This window comes from Pongo abelii, chromosome 18 (assembly GCF_028885655.2).
Source record: "Pongo abelii isolate AG06213 chromosome 18, NHGRI_mPonAbe1-v2.0_pri, whole genome shotgun sequence".
NCBI classification, from domain to species: Eukaryota; Metazoa; Chordata; class Mammalia; order Primates; family Hominidae; genus Pongo; species Pongo abelii.
Window position 1 is genome coordinate 22,140,955 of NC_072003.2, and position 13,329 is coordinate 22,154,283.

The 13,329-nt window shown below is 46.4% G+C and overlaps 1 protein-coding gene across 2 annotated transcripts in view; it reads left to right on the forward strand.

Moving 5' to 3' along the window:
• Positions 1-13,329, forward strand: part of VPS35L (VPS35 endosomal protein sorting factor like) — a 145,166-nt gene that overhangs the window by 113,727 nt on the left and 18,110 nt on the right. For both annotated transcript variants that reach the window (NM_001132616.1, XM_054533148.1), the window contains 1 exon segment: positions 11,532-11,697. In NM_001132616.1, coding sequence (NP_001126088.1) covers positions 11,532-11,697 — 166 coding nt within the window.

Sequence of the window (13,329 nt, forward strand, 5' to 3'; positions counted from 1 at the left end):
CTGCTATTACAAAGTGCCATAGACTGGGGTCTTAAACAACATTTATTTCTCAGAGTTCTAAAAGCTGGAAGTCTGAGATCAGGGTGCCAGCCTGGTTGAGTTCTAGTGAGGACCCACTTCCAGGTTGCAGACAACCATCTTCTCTCTCTTTCTGTCTCTCTTTTTTTTTTTTTTTGAGATGGAGTTTCACTATTGTTGCCCAGGCTGGAGTGCAATGGCATGATCTTGGCTCACTTCAACCTCCACCCCCCAGATTCAAGTGATTCTCCTGCCTCAGCCTCCCGAGTAGCTGGGATTACAGATGCCCGCCACCATGCCTGGCTAATTTTTGTATTTTTAGTAGAGACGGAGTTTCACCATGTTGTTCAGGCTGGTCTTGAACTCCTGACCTCAGGTGATCCACCTGCCTTGGCCTCCCAGAGTGCTGGGATTACAGGTGTGAGCCACCATGCCAGGCCTTTTTGTGTGTTTGTTTAGGAGTCTCACTCTGTCACCCAGGCTGGAGTGCAGTGGTGCAGTTATAGCTCACTGTAGCCTTGAACTCCTAGGCTCAAGTGATTCTCCCACCTCAGCCTCCTGAGCAGCTGGGACTACAGGCCCATCTTCCCATTATGTCCTCATGTGACAGAAAGAAACAGCAAGGGCAAGCTCTCTGGCCTTTTGAGCAATTGGTCCTCTGGGACCTAATTACCTCCCAAGGGCCCCACCTCCAAATCCCATCACATTGGGATTAGGGTCTCCATGTATGAATTTGCAGGGGGATACAAATATTTAGTCCACTGCACTCTCTATACTGCCAAGGCAGAGGTATCGCTCAGTGGGGAAGGGCACAGGCCTTGGAGCCAAGATGTCTGGCATGGAATCCTGGCCCATCCTTCTTCCAGCTCTGCATTCTTGGGCAATAATATAACATCCCTGGGTTGCAGTTTCCTTGTCTATAAAATGAGGATAAGAACTGTCACTTCTGGGTTGCCATGAATATTAAGTTAGTGAGTACTCACAAGGTCAGAACCGTGCCTCTGCACATAGTAAACTTCCTAGAAAGCACTAAGAAAGTGGCGACAAAGTTCTTTTGATGGCAAATAACAGAAACTAAAGATAGCAGAAATTAAGAGGGGCATTGTTGGAAGGATGCTGGGTTTTTCGTGGAATGGAAGAGATGTACAGCCAGGCTTGAGTTGGAAAGAATGAGGCCACTCCCGGGACCCAGCAGGAGGAATTCCTGGACCCTCCCTAGCAAGGGTCCTTATAACGTGGAGTCCACCTAATCCCTGGGGGTCTGGCAGAGTGACGTGAATTTGGATGAGGAAAATGACAGCTTTATTTTAACAAACCTCTGAGTGAAATTTACCTTTCACTCAATGAGGAATTACAGGAAAAAGCCCCAGGAGTAGTAGCAGTAGCTGGGACTTTGTCACCAAAAGAAATCAACAGATATGTTCACATCGCATTTCAGATGTGAAAGATATTTCAGAAGATTGTTTATGTTCTTCTTCCTTTAAAAGCACAGCAGTTATTAAGCCCATTGCTAGAGCTGTTAATGCATTCACAAAGAGGCAATAGATTACAGTATCACAAAAGCATTGAAAAAATATTTTGCCAGCTGTATTTTAGTGTAATTGGTTTGCTTTGTAGTCTTATGTGTTTTATTTGCTGCATTAAAAATAATATTCCAAGGGCCGGGCACCGTGGCTCATGCCTGTATCCCAGCACTTTGGGAGGCAGAGGCAGGCAGATCACCTGAGGTCAGGAGTTTGAGACCAGCCTAGCCAACATGGCAAAACCCTGTATCTACTAAAAGTATAAAAATTAGCTGGGCGTGGTGGTGGGCACCTGCAATCCCAGCTACTTGGGAAGCTGAGGCAGGAGAATCACTTGAACCCAGGAGGCGGAGGTTGCAGTGAGCCGTGATTGCACCACCGCACTCCAGCCTGGACAACAGAGCAAGACTCCATCTCAAAAAAAAAAAAAAAAAAAATGTATTCCAAGGGCCAGACACGATGGCTCACTCCAGTAATCCCAACACTTTGGGAGACTGAAGCGAGTGGGTCACCTGAGGTCAGGTGTTCGAGACCAGCCTGGCCAACATGGTAAAACCCCGTCTCTACTAAAAATACAAAAATTAGCCAGGAGTGGTGGCAGGCACCTTTAATCTCAGCTACTGGGGAGGCTATGGCAGGAGAATTGCTTGAACCTGGGAGGTAGAGGTTGTAGTGAGCCAAGATTGTGCCACTGCACTCCAGTCTGGGCAACAGAGCAAGACTTCATCTCAAAAAAAAAAAAAAAAAAATAGTATTCCATGGAGTGTATAGGCTTCACCTGGCTGCCGCAGGGTCCATGGCACAGAACAGATTAAGCACCACTGGTAGAGCTTAATGTGCATGGGAATCTCAGACCCTTGTTAAAATGTAGATTCCCGGGGCCCCTCCCAGAGTCTCACTCAGTAGGTTGAAATAGGCTCACAAATCAGCATTTTTAAAATCATCTATTTGTTTTATTTTGAGACGGGGTCTTGCTGTATGCCTAGGCTGAGCTCCTGGGCTAAAATGATCCTCCTGCCTCAGCCTCCCAAGTATCTGGGCCAACAGGCATGTGCCAGCCACCACGCCTGGCTAATTTTTTTTAAATGTTTTATAGAGGTGCATTCTCACTACATTTCCCAGGCTGGTCTTGAACTCCTGGCCTCAAGCAATCCTCCTCCCTCACCCTCCCCAGTACCTGGGATTACAGGTGGGATCAACCATGTTTGGCAAATGGGCATTTTTAAAAGCCCCCTCAGTGATTCAGAGGTAAGTGGTCCTAGGACCATATTTGAGAAACATCACCCTGAACTTGAGCCATAAAAGTGCCTGAGCTCCAGTGGATCCAGGTTCCTTTTTGGGGTGATGATATGTTCTAAAATTGACTGTATTGATGATCGCATGACTGTGAATATCCTGACAATCACTGAATTGTACATTTTAGCAGGTATACTGTTTGGCATGTGAATTATATCTCAGTAAAGCTGAGAAAACAGAAAGTGACTCAGCTTCTGACTTTCCCTGTTCAGATTCCAAGTCCTCAGAGAGAGGGGAGCGAGGTCAGGAGGCCGGGCTCAAGGACTGCGGACATGTCTTCAGGATGGGGGGCCTCTTGTTGTCCTGCAGGGAGGATAGGCGGCACCCCAAGATGGGGCAACGTGCACTGGCATTTTCTAGAGCCCTTTCACTTGACACTTGATGTCACTGTTTTCCGATCTCCATATTAGTACTTTGTAAGTTTCTCTCTTTGGGTAAGCTAGTTATTTATCAAGTGAGAAGGCAAAAGAAAAAAATCAGGGTTTTGAATTAAGCAGTTGATAAAAGTGAGAAGGCAAAAGAAAAAAATCAGGGTTTTGAATTTAGCAGTTGGTAAAAGTCATTGTTTATTGATTAATCGAGACGCACTTGGCATCTGCAGGTTAAAAATCACTGGAGGCTTTTTGAAAAGCCTTCTCAGATTCAGAAGCTTCTGTTCAGTCCTGACCTGAAGACTTCATAGCGCTGAGACCTTGGGAAAGTTTTATAAGTCCTCAGAGCTTCAGTTGTCACCTTTCTAAGGTGTCATCACAGTGCCCACCTCAAATGACTCCTGTGAGGGTTAAATGAAATGATTGCTGGGAAAGTACTTTGTAAACCCGAAACTCTGTCCCCTGGAATTACAGATTGATGTCTGGAGAGCATATCCAGCCGGTAGACATGTAGACACTTGCTGGCCATGTCCTGATGGAGAACATTTGGAATGAGTTTCCTACATTTAAAAATTGTTAGATCACAGAAAATCCCAGATTTGCATCTCCCCTTGAAAAATCAGGTCCTATCACGTGGGGCCCGCATCCTGTGACCTGGCCAGTTGGCTGCAGCTGGGTACCAGCTGCCCTATGCAGGCGGCGTATGCCTTTCTCTCCAGTTTTCCTGGGTACCTCTGGACCCATTAACCCCATTTCTGTTGTCCACTTGGCCCTTTAGGCATTTGTGGAAAGCGCTCCTGCTCTCAACAGACTTAAGTTATTATTCCTTGAACAGATTTGAGTTATTTTTCCTTGTAGCATTGCATGTGTTTTAGCTGGGGTTTAGTAATGATATGAGACAAAGAATAGCTGCAGTTCATGACACCTCACTAGGTGCCCCATGCCTTGCTAACGCCACTCATTAATACTCACTTCCTGGGAGTCCTCCCCGCAAGCCCCCCAAGGTAGGAATCATTGCACCTTTTTCACTCATGAAATCTGAGCCGGAGGGCCCTTGCAATGTGCCTGAGGTCACAAAGCTTATAAGTAGCAGAGCTGGGATTCAAACCCAGGGCTGCGCTACTCCAGTGCCTGTCCTGCGTGACCTAAGCCAGAAACGTTTGCAGCATGCCTTATTTGCTCAAGTTCATTGAGCACTAGCAACCCTATATCCTTCCTTGTGGGACGCAGCATTAGTAACTACTCACAGATACTACAGGATGTTTATCCTGAATAGCCAGGGCTAAGAGCTGAATAAGCTCCCAGGTGATGGGATACACTACACCTGAGCCGTGCCCACTATGAGTAGATCTAGCGTGAACAAGACTCCCACATTTCACTTCTTCACACATCTCACTTCTACCTGGTTCAATTTTTTTCTTTTTTTTTTTTTTTTTTTTGGAGAATCTTCCTCTGTCACCCAGGCTGGAATGCAGTGTGCGATCTCGGCTCACTGCAACCTCTGCCTCCTGGGTTAAAGTAATTCTCGTGCCTCTGCCTCCTGGGTTAAAGCAATTCTCGTGCCTCAGCCTCCCAAGTAGCTGGGACTACAGGCGCCCACCACCACACCTGGCTAATTTTTTTTGTCTTTTAGTAGAGACAGGGTTTCATCATGTTGGCCAGGCTGGTCTCAAACTCCTGAGCTCAAGTGATCTGCCTGCCTCGGCCTCCCAAAGTGCTGGGATTTGTGCTGGGATTACAGATGTGAGCCTCTGCGTGCTGCCTCCTCGGTTCAAATTATTTGTTACCTTTCAGGTCACAGCTTTTATTTTGGTTTTATTGTATTGGGGTGAGAACACTTAAGGTGAGATCTACCCTCTTAACCAGTTTTTATGTGTACAATACATTACTGTTGGCTTAGGAACTGTGCTGTGTAGCAGATCTGTAGAGCTTATTCATAATTGAAACTGTCCATTGGTTAGTAATTCTTCATTTCCCTACCCCCACCCCCTGCAACCACCACTCCACTCTCTGGTTCTACGAATCTGACTATTTTAGATACTTTCTTTATATGTGGACTCATGCAATATTTGTCTTCTGCAACTGGCTTATTTCACATAGCTTAATGCTTTTGAGGGTCGTCCATGTTGTTGCATATGGCAGAATTTCCTTCTTTTTTAAGGCTGAATAATATTCCATCATGCATATGTATCACGTTTTCTTTTTTCTTTTCTTTTCTTTTTTTTTTTTTTTTTTTGAGACAGGCTCTCACTCTGTTATCCAGGCTGGAGTGCAGTGGCATGATCACACTCATGGCATCAACCTTGACCTCCTGGGCTCAAATATTGTCCCAACTCGGCCTCTTTGAATAGTTGGGACCACATGGGCAAGCCACCAGGCCCATCTAATTTTTGATTTTTGTGGCGACAAGGTCTATTTTTCCCAGGCTGGTCTTGAACTCCAAGGCTCAAGTGCTCCTCCAGCCTTGACTTCCCAAAGTGCTGGTGTTACAGGCGTGAGTCACTGCACCCAGTCTTTTTTTGTTTGTTTGTTTGTTTTTGAGTCTTGCTCTGTTGCCCATTCTGGAATGCAGTGGTACAATCATAGCTCACTGCAGCGTGAGCCATTGCACCCAGCTACCTCATTTTTCGTTAGCAATTTATCTGTCAATGGACATATAGATTGTTTCCACATCTGAGCTCTTGTGAATAATGCTGCAATGAGCATGGGAGTGTAGCTATCTCCTCAAGATCCTGATTTCAATTTGTTTGGATATGTACCCAGAAGTAGCATTGCTGGGTCATGTGGTAGCTCTATTTTTTTTAGGAAATTCCATACTGTTTTTCTTTTTTTTTTTTGAGACGGGTCACCCAGGCTGGAGTGCAGTGTTGCAATCTCGGCTCACTGTAACCTCCGCCTCTCTGGTTCAAGTGATTTTCCTGCCTCAGCCTCCTGAGTAACTGGAATTACAGGCATGTGCCACCACGCCCAGCTAATTTTTGTTTTTTTAGTAGAGACAATGTTTCACCATGTTGGCCAGGCTGGTCTCAAACTCCTGATCTTAGGTGCTCAGCCCCCCTCCACCTCCCAAAGTGCTGAGATTACAGGCGTGAACCACTGCACCCGGCCCCCATACTGTTTTTCATAGTGACTGCACTATTTTGCTTTCCTACCCACAGTATGCAAGGTTTTCTTAAAGGATGGATTTGAAAGTTTGATTCATTTTATTTGTTTAGAAAAGATAGGAACCACCGGGCACAGTTGCTCATACCTGTAATCCCAGCACTTTAGGAGGCCAAGGCGAGTGGATCACCTGAGGTCAGGAGTTCGAGACCAGCCTGGCAGATGTAGCAAAACCCCATTTCTACTAAAAATACAAAAATCAGCTGCGCATGGTGGCATGCGCCCATAATCCCAGCTACTCAGGAGGCTGAGGCAGGAGAATCATTTGAACCCAGGAGACGGAGGTTGTAGTGAGCCAAGATTATGCCATTGCACTCCAGCCTGAGTGACAAGAGCAAAACTCCGACTCAAAAAACACACACACAAAAAGAAAAGATAGAAACCATTTGATACCAGATCAAGTCCCTGGTCCAATTTATTGATGCTTACAAATGCGGGAGTAAACAGTCCCCAGGGTGGCCCTCTCTCCCCTGCAGACAGAGAACTTTTTGGAGCTTGTCGAAATGTTCTGCTTTAGCATCAGTAGTCGTCAGCCTAGTGAGGGACTAGTTTGTGGAATAATCTTCCCTATATAATCAAAATGGCTCATTTCATGTAACAATGTGGTAAGACAAAGTAGACTTGACTGAACAAGTTCAGTGTCACAGTTTTGAGGCCTAGTTTTGATTCAGCTGCAATTTGCAGGAAATGGAAATGCTACTACCATGAGTTTTGTAGCACTAACAATCTCGGATCCAGCAGGGAGATGTCTTTTCTCCTTCTTATCCTGGAGAAAAGGTCCAGCCATAAACACAGCAAGATGTCCAGGTCTGTGTTTCATCATTCAGCCTATTCCACAAACATTTGTCGATCCAGGAATTAAGGAGTGAGCAAGAGAAGCATACCCCAACTCAGGAGGACAGACTTCATGTTAAACAAATAAGCACACATTTAACTACAATTACACAAAGCGCCATAAAGAACTACAGAAACCAACTACAGTTGGCACTTGTCCACCAAGAGGCTGATGACTACTGATTAGTGCTGGAAAACTGATGGTATTAGTAATAACACTTCCAGCTTCTCAGGAGGCTGAGGCAGAAGGATTGCTTGAGGCCAGGAGTTCGAGACCAGCCTGGGTAACATAGCAAGACCTCATCTCAAAAGAAAAAGTTTTCTTTTTTTCTTTTTTTTTTTTTGAGATGGAATCATGCTCTGTCACCCAGGCTAGAATGCAGCGGTGTGATCTTGGTTCACTGCAACCTCCGCCTGCCAGGTTCAAGCGATTCTCTTGCCTCCGCCTCCCAAGCAGCTGGGATTATAGGCACCTGCCACCGTGCCTGGATAATTTTATTTATTTATTTATTTGTATTTTTAGTAGAGATGGGGTTTCACCATGTTGGCCAGGCTGGTCTTGAACTCCTGACCTCAAGTAATCCACCCACCTCGGCCTCCCAAGGTGCTGAGATTACAGGCTTGAGCCACCACACCCAGCCCATCAGTACAATTAAAAAAAAAAAAAAGTTACAACCACTGAAGCATGGATGTCACTTGGGAAACTTTGTCCATGTACAGAAGGTCAGAAATAGTCTCCCAGCTCTTCAGTTATAAGCAAAAGCTCACGGAAATGGCTCACTACAAACCTTTACGTCTCCACTGGCCCTTGTACCACCTTTTTGACAGTGTGTTGCATGGTCTGTCACAAGACTTACGCATTTGTGTTGAAATGAAGTTGCTGGAACATTCAGATTGTTGTCTATGCTCAAGGCAGATCCTTAAATAAAATATATTTTTGGACAGCCACATAGCAGAACCAAATAGCCTAGTTAAAAACAGCTGTTAGCAAAAGAAGGCGGGGGAAGTTCCCAGCTGAAACCAGCTCTGAGTGGAAAGCAGATCATGGCGTGGGCAATTTTGATGTGTGTAGTTTGTGGATGTCAGACTTTTGAGCATCTTGCATTCTCATTCTTGCCAGTATCATAAGAGCAATTCTTTTTTTCTTTTTGTAAGACGGTCTCACTCTATCACCCAGGCTGGGGTGCAGTGGTGCCATCATAGCTTTCTGTAGCTGAGACCACAGGCGCACACCACCACACGTGGCTAATTTTTTTTTTTTTTTTTTTTTTGTAGAGTTTGTTATGTTGCCCAGGTTAAGAACAATTATTTATTTATTTATTTATTTATTTTTTGGAGACAGAGTCTCGCACTGTCACCCAGGAGTGCAGTAGTGTGATCTCTGCTCGCTCATCCTCCACCTCCTGGGTTCAAGCGATTCTCCTGCCTCAGCCTCCCGAGTAGCTGGGATTACAGGCACACACCACCACACCCGGCTAATTTTTGTATTTTTAGTAGAGACGGGGTTTCGCCATGTTGGCCAGGCTGGTCTCAAACTCCTGACCTCAAGGGATCCGCCCATCTCAGCCTTCTGAAGTGCTGGGATTACAGGCGTGAGCTACCGCTTTCTAGCCCAGGCTAAAAGCAATTCTTACAGATATTAACAGCTTGTACATAACATCCCACGCCCCTCCACAATTGTCCTCACCCACTTGAAAGTATGACTGCGATATGTACACACATTCACGTTGGATATAATGGCAATGCTGTTCTCATACTCCATACTTGTATTCTAAGTAGCTGACTGCATGTATGCCTCCCCCAGTTCACAAGTTCTATAAAGTCAGAGACGCTTGGTTTATCTGCAGAGAGGCAGTGCGCATATGGTACCAGTAGTTAGAAATGTCCACTCTGGAGCCAAACTCCTGGGGCTTGAACCTTGGGTCCCCTACGTACCAACTGTGTGACCTTGGGCCACTTAACCTCTCAGTGGCTCATTTCCCATCTGCGAAATGGGGCTTCATCGTAGTATCACCCTGGAACATAGAAAAGCTGTGGTAGCTGCTATTAATATTAGCTGTTGTTTTCGTAGCCAGTTTAGTGCCTGACACATTGAAGGTACCCAAAAACTGCAATCCATTCAACATTATTCACCCAATGCATGTCAGTGCCCAGCACTGTCCCAGGAGCCAGAGACAGGGCTGGATTGAATGTCATCAGGGACACTATCCATGTTGAGTTCCTGGAGGCACCATTAACAGAATACAGTGTGCAGCCAGCAGACCTGGCGGTGTATTGGCAAATGCAATAGATGAAGTGCCTGTCCTCCTGGAGGTTATAGGCTAGCATGAAACAGAGAGAACCAGGAAAACCACGAGATATTGTTGGCCAGGTCATTGAAGGAATACATAAGATCACTTCAGATAATGAGAAGTGCTCTGTAAAAAAGAAGACAGAGGCTGGGTGCGGTGGCTCACACCTTTAATCCCAGCACTTCAGGAGGCCAAGGCAGGTGGATCACTTGAGCCCGGGACCTCGAGACCAGCCTGGGCAACATGGCAATACCTCATCTCTACAAATTGGGAGATATACCTAATGCTAGATGACGAGTTAGTGGGTGCAGTGCACCAGCATGGCACATGTATACATATGTAACTAACCTGCACATTGCGCACATGTACTCTAAAACCTAAAGTATAATAATAATAAAAAATAAAAAATAAATAAATAAATAAATAAATAATAGAAATTCACCAAGCGTGGTGGTATGTACCTGTAGTCCCAGCACCTCGGGAGGCTGAGGTGGAAGATCGCTTGAGCTCAGAAAGTCAAGGCTGCAGCGAGCCATGATCATGCCACTGTACTGTAGCCAGAGTGACAGAGTGAGACCCTGTCTCAGAACCTGCCCCCCTCAAAAAAACAGGATGATTTGTGGTGAAGAGAGAGTAAGAAGGCTGCAGATGGAACATCAGGGAAGGCCTCATTAAGGAGCTAATGTGTAAGCTCCTTACACATTAACTGCAGGCTACCAAGGAGCCAGTCTGGCCAAGCCCTGGGGCACAGACTGTAGTCAGAGAGAACGTACCTGGCTGGAGGCCAGCACCTGGACGTGTGTGCCGGCCCCTGGTGCCACTCTGTGCCCTTTGTCCTACTGTGTGTGGGGGAGACTGGCCTCTGGGGACTGCCTCACCTATCCTTCCTCTAGCTCCCAATTTGTTCAACCAGTAGGAGTCAGCAGCATGGTGCGGGGTAGGAGGAAAGTGAGGCTGGGGTATTACTCCCCCATGCCCCCTGGGCCATGTTTTGGCAATGGCTTTGTTCCTGCACCCAAGACTACATCTTGGGCTAGATGGCCTCCTGCTGCTGCAGGTTCCAATCATGCTGTTCCCCCTGCCGCTGCAGGTTCCAATCGTGCTGTTCCCCCTGCCGCTGCAGGTTCCAATCGTGCTGTTCCCCCTGCCGCTGCGGGTTCCAATCATGCTGTTCCCCCTGCCGCTGCGGGTTCCAGTCATGCTGTTCCCCCTGCCGCTGCGGGTTCCAATCGTGCTGTTCTCCCTGCCTTAATGTGGCTGGGGTAAGGGAAGGGGACCTGCATGGGGCGGGCCAGCAAGGCCATGGAGGGGGCTGGCCATGCAGAGCTTCTGCACTGAGTGAGAAGTCTGGAGAGCTTTCAGCAGGGCATCCCCAGACTCACATACACCTTTTTGGAATGGAATTGAAGCTGCTTACTTTTTTACACCCCAAAACTTTTTATAGATTCAGTTTAGCATCTGAGAAACACTGTTTGCTATAAACTCTGTGACTGTCTCTCAGGTTTTGCCTCTCCCAAGAGAGCATCCTCTATTTGGCTGTTACTGTTGTTGAGCATCCCAAAGAGTGAGGCTCTATTTAAAGTCTGCCTCGAGTGGTGGCAGAGATCATCCGGGGGCTCACCTAGCGTAGGTGGCTTCTGCCATTCCATCTGCTACAATACCCACAATCTTGCTTTTGTGATTGGAACAGGGCTTCCTTTTTTTTTTACTGCCACCACCCACAGAAAAACAAGAGTGTAATTTTGGAAACAGGCCATTAAGCTGACAGGTAACTTTGCCTTCTCCTTGTTGGGATCCAAAAAGGGATTCTCAAAGCTCGTTTGCCCAGACAGGAGATAGTGATTCGTGGGAATCACGTTTTGTCATTTTCCTCTGTATTGTTTAACCAGGCTTGTGAGTGGGCCTTGCCTTTGTTCAGTAACTGACAACGTTAATTTCTCTACAGCTGCTGAGGGAGGATCTGGGTTTCTGTGTTTTCTTTTTCCCTCCCCGCTTCATCTTTGGGATTATTTATCCTTTTTTTGGTTTTCTGCTAGGATCATCCTGAACATGGGGTCCTGTTTCTTGTTCGAGAGCTTCTCAACGTGATCCAGGACTACACCTGGGAGGACAACAGCGATGAGAAAATCCGCATCTACACCTGCGTCCTGCATCTCCTCTCTGCCATGAGCCAGGAGACATACCTTTACCACATAGACAAAGGTAGCAGAGCCTCCGCCACCAAACCGTGCTCCGCGCGGATTTCATGAAAGGCGGACAGAATGCTTTCATTTTCTCTTTTATTTTTTCCTCTCTTGTATTTTAGCTCCCATGAACTTCTAGTCCAGGGTCTCACTGTATTTACCTGATCTAAGACTTACCTGGGGCAACTCTTAAGAGTACAGATTCTTGGGCCGGGCGCAGTGGCCCACGCCTGTAATCCCAGCACTTTGGGAGGCCAAGGCGGGTGGATCACCTGAGGTCAAGAGTTCGAGACCAGCCTGGCCAACAGAGCCAAACCCTGTCTCTACTAAAAATACAGAAATTAGCCAGGCCTGATGGTGCACCCCTGTAATCCGAGCTACTCGGGAGACTGAGGCAGGAGAATCGCTTGAACCTGGGAGGCAGAGGTTTCAGTGAGCCAAGATCGCACCACTGCACTCCAGCCTGGGCAACAAGAGTGAAAACGCCATCCCCAAAAAGAAAAAAAAGTACAGATTCCTCAGCCCCATCCTGCCCTTGATTGATTGATTGATTGATTGATTGATTGATTGAGACAAGGTCTCACTCTGTTCCCCCAGGCTGGAATGCAGTGATGTGATCTCGGCCCACTGCAGCCTTTACAGCCCAGGCTGAAGCAGTCCTCCCACCTCAGCTTCCCAAGTAGCTGGGAATACAGGCATGTGCCACTGCACCCGGATAATTTTAAAAAACTTTTTTTGAAGACAGGGTTTCACCATGTTACTCACGCTGGTCTCAAACTCCTGGGCTCAAGCAATCTACCCGTCTTAGCCTCCCAAAGTGTTGGGATTATAACCATGAGCCACCACACCTGGCCTTCCCTTCTTAATTTGCATCTTTAACAAGCACCTGAGATCATGTTGAATATCAGACCAGACTGGAGAAACACTGTTTAAAAAAAATAATTATAATAATTTCAACTTCTATTTTAGATTTAGGAGGTATACATGCAGGTTTGTGACAGGGGTATATTGTGCAATGCTGAGGTTTGGGGTGCAAATGAGATAGTACCCAATAGGTAGTTTTTCAGCCCTTGTCCCCTCCCCTTCCTCCTCCCTCTAGGGGTCTCCAGTGTCTGCTGTTTCCATCTTTATGCCCATGGGTACCCAATGCCTGGGGCGCACTTACCAGTGAGAACACGGCGGTAGTTAGTTTTCTGTTTCTGCACTAGTTCACTTAGGATAATGGCCTCCAGTTGCACCCATGTTGCCACAAAGGCCATGATTTTGTTCTTTTTTAGGGCTGCATAGTATTCCATTGTGTGTATGTACCACATTTTCTTCATCCAATCCAGTGTTGATGAGCATCTAAGTTGATGCTATGTTTTTGCTATTGCGAATAGTGCTGCAATGAACATACGTGTGCATGTGTCCTTTCAGTAGACCGATTTATTTTCCTTTGGGTATATACCCAGTAATGGGATTGCTGGGTCAAATGGTAGTTCTGTTTTCAATTCTTTGAGAAATCTCCAAAACTGCTTTCCACAGTGGTTGAACTAATTTGCATTTCCACTGACAGAGTGTTAAGTGTTCTCTTTTCAGAGGAACCCTCTTTTGGATCAGTGTGCTACACAATAAACTGGAACAATGGCTAAATATACACATGCATGAGCTT